This window comes from Diuraphis noxia, unplaced genomic scaffold (genome assembly GCF_037042655.1).
Source record: "Diuraphis noxia isolate RWA-SAM2 unplaced genomic scaffold, SU_Dnox_SAM2 contig0002, whole genome shotgun sequence".
In the NCBI taxonomy this organism is placed as follows: domain Eukaryota; kingdom Metazoa; phylum Arthropoda; class Insecta; order Hemiptera; family Aphididae; genus Diuraphis; species Diuraphis noxia.
The window spans coordinates 42,287,733-42,299,220 of NW_028301712.1; the positions used below are offsets into that span (position 1 = coordinate 42,287,733).

At 28.1% G+C, this 11,488-nt stretch overlaps 1 protein-coding gene across 2 annotated transcripts; it reads right to left on the reverse strand.

Moving 5' to 3' along the window:
- Nucleotides 1-284: 284 nt before the first annotated feature.
- Dab (DAB adaptor protein) lies at nt 285-11,078 on the reverse strand. Of its 2 annotated transcripts, none has more exons than XM_015517032.2 (6): nt 10,731-11,078; nt 8,163-8,380; nt 7,964-8,107; nt 7,762-7,905; nt 7,282-7,671; nt 285-4,743 (listed from the first exon to the last, which is right to left on the reverse strand). In XM_015517032.2, the coding sequence occupies exons 1-6, from the start codon at nt 10,903-10,905 to the stop codon at nt 1,648-1,650; spliced, it is 4,167 nt and encodes a 1,388-aa protein (XP_015372518.2). In that variant the 5' UTR covers nt 10,906-11,078; the 3' UTR covers nt 285-1,647. The 2 variants fall into 2 exon arrangements, with proteins under 2 accessions (XP_015372518.2, XP_015372519.2); XM_015517033.2 differs by lacking the exon at nt 10,731-11,078 and adding an exon at nt 8,608-8,978.
- Between the last annotated feature and the right edge of the window lie 410 nt (nt 11,079-11,488).

Below are 11,488 nucleotides of genomic sequence, written 5' to 3' on the forward strand. Positions count from 1 at the left end.
GAATATATGTTTTTGTGTGAATCGATATTTCTTTAAAAATATGATATGGTTTTTTATTATTGACTTTATCAATAAATGCTTTTATTTTCATATTTTGCATGATTTGCTACTAGAAAAAAAGGTGGTTAAAACAATTTTTCCGTTTCAAAAATGTATAAGCCATACCTTGAAGCAGGAAACATAACGAGCACTGTGTATTTTCAAACACTCTCGTCTTTTACTCTCATTTGGATTAAAAAAAAAACACAATCTAAAAATTTTAATGAAGGTAAATTCAAAAAATATATGGTGGTAAAATGGCACACCCTATGCCTATAAACATTTATTTTCGAGTGAACATCAATAATTTTACATAAAAAATTATTTTTGGACAAAAACATAATGTAACTAAACATTTATACACATTTTTTCAACATAATAATGTGATGTAATCAACTAATTTTACAAACTAAAACATTAAATAGGTAATGTATAACTGATTAACAATTAAATAAAAAAAAAAACTATGTAAATCTTACACAAATATCATTTGTATTAAGTAGATTGTTAGAAAAGTTGAAATTTTGAAATATAGCATAATATAACATATGGCATTCCCAATTTAACATTAGTTGTACAATACATTTTCAATAATTTGAGGAGTATAATACATAAAAGAATTCAAGAACCATTTATTTTAAAATGAAAAAAAAAATTCAATCATTTTCCTGTCATTATCAAAAATTATATATGGCACTACAATAATAATCAATGCATTTGTTGGATTAATCTGCGTAGGTTAAACATTAGCCACGTATAATATTATTATTCACATTTTTCATTTACACAATTAGTTTAACAGATTTTTTTAAAACAATCTTGGAGAACATTTTTCTAAAATTATAAATGGCGATTAAAAAAATTCACAAAACACAATACTATTTTAAAGGAACATCGATACATATTATCATACTAAGAACATAGATTAAGTACAAAATTTTTTCGATGAACGGAGGGTAATAGCTAACAGGAAATATTAATTAACTTTTAACGTATAACAAAGATACTTTTAACGTATAACAAAGATACTTATAACAAAATTATACACAGAAAATTCAACAGAAACATTTAAAGGATAACTCAAAAACTAAATAATACAGAAGAACAATTAAAAACCTATCAAAATGTATGTACAATATTAATCTATGTCAAGAGTATATTGCCATTAATGTACGATAATAATTATGATAAAAATAATAGTTGTTAATATTATTAGTAATATTAGTATTGCACACACATCTGAAAACAATTATTGCTGTATAAAAACTTATTGAGATTACAATTCCAACAATGACGGTGAAACAAACAAAGCAGTTTCTGTGAATAAATAGATATAATATTCTGATGGCAACTATTAAAACTGGTTCTATGTGTATAGAAAAAAAAAACTATTCAAATGTAAAAACTTAAAACTTGTTTACGTACATAGTACATGTAAATTAATTCTATTACAGTAGGTAATAATTAAAATAAAAAGTAGTTTGTTGGTCAGTATCGGGTTAAAAAAAGTTAAAACAATTTGTTCATAAATTTATTAACTTTTTTGAAAACTTTTCTGAATTTACTTGTGGCCCCCTTTATTTTAGGCCGGACCACATGATGATAGTCTCATTCGTTTTTTGTTCGATCGGGTCGTTTTTTCCATTCATCGCCTTCATGATCAGAAATAGCCTCTTCCAGAGATGCTAGATTTGGTTTGCTACACACTTCTTGATTAAAAAAATCATCATCCTCAAAAGGGTCTGTGTTTCTAGAAAATATATTTATGGACTCGGATTTTTTCATCTCTTTAGGTGAATTGCATATTTCTTCTTGAGAGATTTTTATATCTTTTGCCACAAAAACATCATCATCTTTAAAACTGAATTCACTTGACATACTACCTTTGGCAGCATTATCTGGAGTAAAATCATCTTCAAAGGGAGAACGCTTTGTTCCTTCAGTTTTGGGGTTTGAATCAATAGACCTATGACCACTATCTGAACGTTTAGGTTTTCTTATATTTCTATTTGTTTTAGAACTAGTGGACGGAGATGGCTTAGTAAGATATCCTAAATCAGAACAAGTACTCATCGTTTTGGTAAATAAAGAAGAATCCGGGCTATCAGGTGTAAAGTTATCATCAAAAGGAGATGTCTGATTACGTTTCAAAGACCATTTATTTTTTGATCTTCTGGACCAATTTTGTTCTAATTCAGATTCACTTAAATCCAATTCTTCTTGACTATATGGCTTTCTAGGTGGAATGTTGTGGTCTTCATCACTACCATCACTTCGACGGTGGTATGACCTCCTTGGTTTTCTGGGTGTCGTTGAAGAAACATATCGATTTTTTTTTGGTAATCTATAACGCATTTTTACATCCTCATCATCGCTATTATCAATAGGAGGCCTAGAATAGTTTTTGAAACTTTTTGGAATTGGAGGCCCATACCTATCCCAACTGTATTGTTCTTCAAGAAATCTTCTTCGCCTTTCATATATCAACCTTTGATATTTTTCATCTTCCCAGTTTGGCGTAGATGGTAATTTTTGAACTCTTCTATCAATATCGGGCCGAGCGTAAACACGCCTTTTATCATCTTTTGATGGCCTTCTCCGTTCATCATCCTTGTGTGGAACTCTCCAGTGTGGAATCATATATGGTGACTCCCATTCATCATTATATCTGGTACCTTCATCCCATGGAGATGGTTCACGACGCCGAGGTGATATTTTACGATTACTCCTACGATTAGGCTTTCTCTCATAATAAGGTTCATCTTCATACATAGATTCTCCATCACTCCAACCATTAACAGTTCGAGGAAAGTCTTCAATTGAACTTTCTAAACTTCTTTTTGCAGTATCCCAATTGTCTTCAGATTCTTCACAATCATCCCAACTTGATGAACATTTACTACGATTTGAAGGTACTTTTTTCAAATTAACTTTAGGTTTAGTGGTTGGTGGTTCTCGATCATCTGCAGCCCAAGGAGAATTTGGGTTTTTGGTTACTTCTGGTTCAACATCAAAAGTCGCCCAACATTGAGCATTATCAAACAGTTTTTGACATGTGTTATTTTCAATCACTTCAGGATTTATTATTGATGTACTAACATCTTTTTTTAAAACTTCACATTCAACTGCTTCTTTTATATTCTCTTTTTTAATGGCACAGTTTTCTTCCTCGTATTCATCATCTTCTTCTTCTTCGTCATCGTCATCTACTCTTATATCATCATCCTCATCATATTCCTCAACTTCTACATTTTTCTTAGTTTCAACAACTTCAATATTTTTTTCCTCTTCAGTTTCAAATACTTGGTCATTATTTAATTCAACCTCACTTTGTTCTAAGATATTGGTGTTTTGATTTGATTCAACAATTTCTTCTATTGGAAAGTTTTCTAATGATTCTTCTTCGTTCACAGGTGCTTTTATTGGAATATCTCTGAGTGCAGCATATTTATCATTTTCTTTAACTACAGTCTCACTAGTTTTTTCTTCGTTTAATAATTCTCTAAATACTGCATATTTATCATACAAAGATTTTTCCGGTTCTTTCTTATCTTCTTCAGTCTTTTTAGGAATACTTTGTGTTTCTTCACTACTGTTGATAGTTAACTGGGACAAACGGAAAGTCAATTCTTTTAAAGTCATTTTGGATAAAGAAGTGGGTGATATTCTCAAGGTATCTGCTAAATCACTAAACCCTGTTTTTGTTAATTGACTTAATGTTATATCAAGTGAAGTAGACACATTTGATTTTGATTCATTACTAGTTTTTCTTACTGAAACAGGTACTAAATAATATTCTGAATCAACTTCTTCTTTCTTTTTTTTACTGTCACTTTTTGGTTTTCTAGATGGTAATGGTAATGGTGGGGCTTCATTTTCTAGTTGTGTAGATGGTAAATTGTAGGAACTAACATAATTTTCTATATAGTCATAATGACTATTGCGAGTACGTATTGGTTTCACAGTTTTAGAAGGTATTTGCTGTTTTTTAGGCGGCAAAGGTGGAGGGTCTAATGAAGATGAAGGTCTTGGTGGAGGTTCAGGAGCAATGTCTATCCGTTGTGGCAATGTCATCAATTTCATAATAGCATAATCATCATCAGGTGAAGTTGGGTTGTCATTTCTATAATAATCTGGACTTGGAGATTTTCTCATTTTTATTTTTGCTCTATTTTTGGACATTAAGTTATACTTAGGTGATGTAGATATATTATATGGTTTTTGTGTTTCTGGCGGAAGAGATACCTTCAATAATCCTTGAACAGAATTTTGTGATGATGAACTATCACTTTTTAATAAAGGAGATTTGTGTTGCAATTGTGGTGAGACTGGTTTCAGAGATTCAAAAGAAGAAAAATCAGCAAACTCCATTTCGACAGAATTTGAATGAGATTTTTCAAGATTATCAGTTTTGAAAGGATCTTCAATAACTCCACTAGTATCTTTAAAAGACAGATCAGAAGAAAATGAATCACTCACAGTTTTAGAAGGCAAACTTTGAGGTTGTTGCTCTGAAAATTTTTCATTTTCATATGCAGCTAGTTGATTTAATATTTTCTTTGGAGGATTTTTGAGCTCTTGAAAGAAGTCTTTCTTGTCTACATAAGGTTTACTACGACCAGTCCCTAAAGGATCTAGTTCAGTAAAAACATCAAATGCATCACACTTAATTGTTGGACTCGTGCGGTTAGCTGATTCAATAACCTAAAAATAAAATATTAAAATTTACTTATTTGGAATTAATATTTATAAAATAATTTCATTTATAATATTTCTACAAAATTCTAAACTTGTTTCTATCATTATTAATATAAACTAGTTAACTGTACTTTCTTTATTAATACAAAAGAAACTATGAATTATAACTATTTAATATTTTATTATTATATACATCAAGGATATACATCTTTAATTAATAATTTTGAAAAAATTACAATTTTAAAAACTATACTTAACTATACTATATAACAGGGGTCGCCAACCTTTTCAAACAAATGAGCTACATTTGAAATTTTTAGCCCCAGGTGATCGACATCTAAGAGAATTTAGGTCTTTAGGAAAAGATTTGTTTTATGAGCAAAAAAAAAAGGTCTAAGCTCCAAAGAATAAATATTTATTGTTTCTTCATGATGATAATAATAATAATAATTTAATATATTGATAATACACGAAAAATAGTAAAAAAAATTACATTATCCGATTATTTATTATTACGCGATCGACCGATGATGGTAAAATTAATTTTTATAACGATCGACCTATATTCCTAGAAAGATCGACTGGTTGGCGACCCCTGCTATATAATATAAGGCCATCAAATTTTAAATTTATAATAATAACTGTATAATAAATACAAAACAATTTTAATTGAATAAAAATATATACATGTTAATATGTTATGATTTATGAATGATCCGTGAAAATAAATTGCAAAAACTACATTAACTTTTCTATCATTTTAATTTTAATATGAATTCATTAATTAGATCAGTGGTTTCCAACCTTTTGGTTACTGTACAGCAAAGTGATACGCAATTGTCTACCTTTTTTTTTCAACTACTTTTAAACAAAATAGCTTGTGTATATTGAATTTTGATCTAATTATTTTTTTCTACATTTGATATTGTATTCAGTATTGTAAGCAAATGTTAAACAACATTACAAAATAATTCTAGATTCTATTAAGACTAAATAGAAATAAATAGTTTATATTTTTTATCGTTAAGAAAACAAAGGTGTCTTAAATTTAAAAAAAATATTGCTTATGAGCGTTTTAATAATTGGATTCAAGGTATATTAGTTATGTTTAGAATCATTTAAAATACTAATATCAGCCCACCACTAGGCCACCTATGTCAGCAATCCTTAATCTAAAAACTTGATATTCATGATTAATATTTCTCTGTATCTCAACATTTATATATATATATATCTAGTATTCAATCTATAAATTTAATTATGGAAAGTGGATTAATAAATCATATAATACTTTAGTATTTTAATTGTTTTAGACTAAAACTTTTAATATATTATCAGCTTATAATTAATTGCATGTGAAATTTCAAATATTTAATTATAAAACAAACATTATTAACTTATTTTAAAATACTGTGCATATCTGCAATATTCAATACAGGTAACACATTTTTACAAAAAAAAAATATAATTAACACAATTAATATAATAAGTTATATTGAGGAACTTTAGAAAATTGTTTTATTTTTAATACATTAAAATTAAAAAAATATCAAGAAAAATATATTTTAAATATAATTTTTTAAAATTTTTAAAAATATTGAAATATATAAAATATTTTATTTAAAAGAATTGCAATTTTTGTAATTGCATAAAATGAAATGAGAAAGCATATTTAAAAAATAAAATAAAACTTGTATCGGTGATAAAAATTATTTAATTTTTTAAAACTTTTTATTATATTTTTTTTAAACAAAATTCTATTTAAAATATCTGTAACAATTAGAACAATAAGCTTAAGTTATAAGTGATAAAAAAAATAAACAAAAGACACAAGGAAGAGACCTCCCATTGGAAGTATTTCAGCGTGAGCATAAATTTAGTATAGAGATCCTAAAAATTAAAAACAATAGTACAACAACCACATAATAATAATAATTAATAAATATCATAGCTGAAGTATTATTATATTTAAATGCCAAACGATTAATAAAGTATTTTGTATAGGAATGACAATGAGAGGCTTATGAGAATATAATATAGACAATTAGACTTATTCGATTTTTTAGATGTTTGCAGTGTTAATGACAAATTAAAATAAATAAAAATAGATGCAAGGAAATAATTTTTATTTTGTGATAGTCAATTAATAGATTTCATATTTTTATTAATTATTTCTTGTTCCTTTTTCCAATTAACTTAATTTACATATTATTATGAAATTAATTAATCAGCAATATTACAATATTACCTAATTGTGGAACAAGTTTTTTTATAATTTACTTTTATTTGAAAGTTTTATAAAGGTATATAAAAAATATCTGAATACAATTGAGGGTTGTTTTGTGGCGTGGCGAGAAATATATATAACCTTGTGTATTATAACAAACAAATATCCCTGTCTTTTGTGAAATTTTTCCTAAAGAAATTAATAAAAATGGAGAAAATGAAAGTAATATAATGTATAAACAAAAATATTTGACTTAATAAAGGAAAGTATAATTTTAAAATAAATATTCAAATAGGTAATATTGAATAATAACTTACCTTAAATTCAGATGTTTGGATAGATTGACGAACTTCGCTAGGATTTGTCATATTGAAAATACTTTCAGTTTCTTTGTCAAACCAATGTTTTTCAGGTTGTCCTGAACTTGAAATCGCTGAACTATTACGCAATCTTCGCTCTCCAGAACTTGGCGGTGGTGGTAATTTTGTTAACGTAGTAGACGGAGTAACAATAAAGGAATCTCCAAAAGGGTCAGCTGACGGTGGGGTAATACTTTCCATTTGAGACAACCCTTGTTGTAAATTATTTAGTTCAAGTTCCAAGTTCAATAAGTCATTAGCATTTGGAGTTGTATTTTTAAACTCAGATTTGTCTATACTTGACAAATCACGATTGAATCTTTTAGAACCATCATCATTACAACTAGCCTATTGTACAATAAAAGTAAATTATAAATTAATAAGGATATCAAAAGGTATATATGACTGATAACAGGTTAAATATATAAAACTACTAACGTGATCAACTTTTGATGCTGTACTAGCAAGTGCTTCAAGATAAAGTCCACTGCCTTTCATAATTTGTTGCTGCCTAGTCATTTCTATTTCTTGTTTTTTTAACTCAAAAACTGTTTGAAAAAGATCTCTCATAGTAATAACAACCTGAAAATAATACATGCTTGAATCACAGAAATTAAACAAAATATGTTTCAGATATTACCTGGCTTGCAGCTTTATCTGTTTTTATACCAAAAAATCTATGGCCAGTGTCAGGGGAACCAAATATATATCCAAATGCTCTAGAGTCTACCATATCTTGTGCTATGAATGATATCTTATGTATAGGATGGTGAAATAAACAATCCTATAATTGGGAATACATTTAAACACATTCTAAGTAATTCATAATTTTCACCTACCCCAGTCTTTTCATCCCTCAATTTAAGTCCATCAATTGCTACATTTATGGTAATGCGCTGCTTGTGCTCTCCAGCGGCCCTTATCGCCATCTTCAAGTCAAACAACGCTTCTTGGCACATTCTATCCCCTCGAGCCTCACTGACTTCCAATATACCAATAAGTTTGGCTTTGAAACTAACTCCATCACCCATAAATCGTATAGCACCACCTTTATCGGCTATAAATAAAAATAAAAATAAATTATCAACTTATTAATAATAGATAATAATAACAATGTATCGTTGAATTTGTTGAACGAGATCTAAAGTCTAGTAGATACACCATTACACTATAATATTATATCTTTAAAAACAAAATGTCATTATCAATATTGTTCATACGATAAATCGAGTGAAATTGAACTACACGGTTACTGGACGACGAAAACAATGGTGGGAAACTTACATTTGAACGGACTATTTTTCCGCCTAAGAGTCAGGGTTTGCATGGTTGTGAATAAAAATTACGAGTGCCGTGCAATGTGTCTGTTCGTCGAATATTGTGCGATACGTATTTCGTACATTGTCTGACAGACAGAAGTCCGTGAAATTTTTCCTATCGAAAACGTTTTCAACTGCGGGTAAAACTCACGTACGGCTGCTGATGGGGGAGGGGGTTGACGGGCCATCCACCCAGTGGCGAAATTAATCAATATTACTCAGTCTGTACGGCAACATGGCGAAAAAGTTGCACTGCACGCAACCCCGTTAAGGGTATATTTTTTTTTAAGTGATCGAAGTCTCGAACCACAGACATCAACGTATCGCGTTAAGGAAGTTGATTCGTTCCACCCCCACCGCGACGACTGTCACACGGGGTAAATGATTTTGTAAAGGAAATAACCATTTTGTGGAGGTCTCCGACAAGTTGGCGGGTGAAATCGTCGATATCGATAATCTACTTTTATACGAAACACGAGAGCGCGCACGATATGATATCGCATTATCGCCCAAGTCCGATTGCAAAATCGTATTATTTTTGTTCGATTGAGCACAATTTATTAATTATTCAATTATTCATACTTATAATAATATTGTCGATGACTTGTGTATTGCATAAGTGTGTACTAAGGTATATTTAAAAACGTATAATATTATGTCGCGCTTCTCCAACATAAATATTGTTAAAATTCAACGCGCGTATTTTCGTATGTGCTGTTTTTAATGAACAATTGGCTATTGTAGGTATATTATACACACAACAATGCTACACACGTCATACACCTTCCTCAAAGACTTCCGTAGCCCACCACCGACACCCCTTTAGTTATTTTTTATTTTTTAGGACTTATTTTAACTTATTTTCCAAACTAAAATTACGCGAGTGCGATTCTAGATTGATATCTAAAAACAAATATCACTGGTACAAAATTTATGGTGAATATGGCTGAATTGGTTCATCAAAGATTTGAAATACAACGTCAATCATTTCGATACTGATCAATTATTTCAATCCCCATTAAACAGATAAATAAAAATACTTCTGTTTTAAATATTACTCCAACTTAATATAATATAAATCATTGAAAATGTAAACCTAATACTATTTATACCTTGTTTAACAATACATTGAAATATGCACATATTTTTTACACTTTTGCATCCCTCTTCAAACTTTTTCTCAAGTCAACTCTACCATTACTATGGGTAGACAGTTTTATTTTTGAACTTTGTCTTATCAATATATCAGAAGGTCAGTATAATGAACTGCCTATTAAATAATTTACTTTTAAATACATTATGCACTTTTCATCATATTATTAAAGTTAGTTATAATTTATATATAATTATATGGTAATTTGATCAATTTTACATTTTTACTTATTCATTTATTAAAAAAATGTTCATACTTATTCATACCACAAATAAAATTAAAAAATAATAAACCTTAAAAATTAAATCAATTGCATAAGTTTTTTTTTAAATACTTAATGAAAAATGATACTACTTTTTAAATCATTCAATGAAATACATGTAATATTATGTAGATATCACTTTCTTTAATTAATTAGCATAATAATATTTTATTATGCTATCTATTTTCATAAATATCATTATAATTACAACTATTAATATTGAAATAATTAAAATATTAAGGATATACCCGAAGAATACCTGGTATAAATATAAATAAAATATTAGAATTGTAAATTATGTAGTTCAACCATTGATAAAATACAAAAATGTAATATGATAAAGAGAAAAAGTAACCTATCCCACTATTTGCTTAAACACTATTATATACCACATTAAATATAAATAAAATGATAGTTTAAGAAAATTAAGTTGGTTAATTTAATCCCTAGTAAATAAATTAAAACATAAGATGGATTGAAAATATTGTCAAAATTGTCATTGGTGTTGTTATTTAAGTATGATTGTAAGATGGTTTAAAAATAATAGTTTTTTAATACATAATATAACATTGAGAGTTGCGTTTTAGTAAGTGTGTAGAACACCTACAAATTATAGCTTAACATTATACTATTATAGATAAGTAAACATGTATTATGTTAAACATTTTTATACCTTTAACTTTAACTGATTGTCTATTAACATTTTTCAATGTTCTAAATGATTCTTTAATTTGGATGAACCCTCTTTTTGGAACTTCTTTCAATGAATGCAATTTGTTTTCCTTGTTATCGTTCTGGTTCTCCGAAGATTTTGTGTGTGTTGATGTAGGTCCCTTGGCGTTTTCCATTTATTATTAACACATTAAAATATTATAGTTATTTGATAAAAAATAATTAAAACAATTTAGCTCTAGATAAGTTACAGTTTTGTCATTCAAAAAGAAATTACCATATAATAAAATATGTCAACATAAATATTGTAAATCATTATCCATTAACAAGGGAAAAAATTATCATTCAAATAAAAACGAAATTATTGATTTTATTTATTATTTACTATTATACCAGAAGCTGAACGTTATCATTTACTTTGTTTTATTAGATAAACACTACTAGGGTAGCCAACCTTAAAAAAAAGTATTAACAGTATTCCCTAACTACTACCACTACTACTGCTACTACCAGTGTTACTGCTATCAATATTATTTGAATTATCCAAAATATATAATTTATTCGCCATACGGTGATATTAGCAGCTGCAAAAGACATGTGTATTACTACTATTACTGTATTACTGGGTTGTGTACAAGGTACAACCATAACGTCTATAACCATTGATTATAAATAGGTACAATTTTAATAGCATTTATAACAAATGATTCTACTTGTCTTCTACTAAACCAATAATACAATTGTATATATTGTACAAGT

Excerpts from the sequence above, each read along its gene's own strand:
- Dab (XM_015517032.2), bottom strand. The coding sequence starts at position 10,905 with ATGGAAAACGCCAAGGGACCTACATCAACACACACAAAATCTTCGGAG. Across the intron at positions 8,108-8,162 it reads TGAGGGATGAAAAGACTGGG|GATTGTTTATTTCACCATCC; the intron begins GTAGGTGAAAAT and ends TCCCAATTATAG. Across the intron at positions 4,744-7,281 it reads TCCAAACATCTGAATTTAAG|GTTATTGAATCAGCTAACCG; the intron begins GTAAGTTATTAT and ends TTTTATTTTTAG.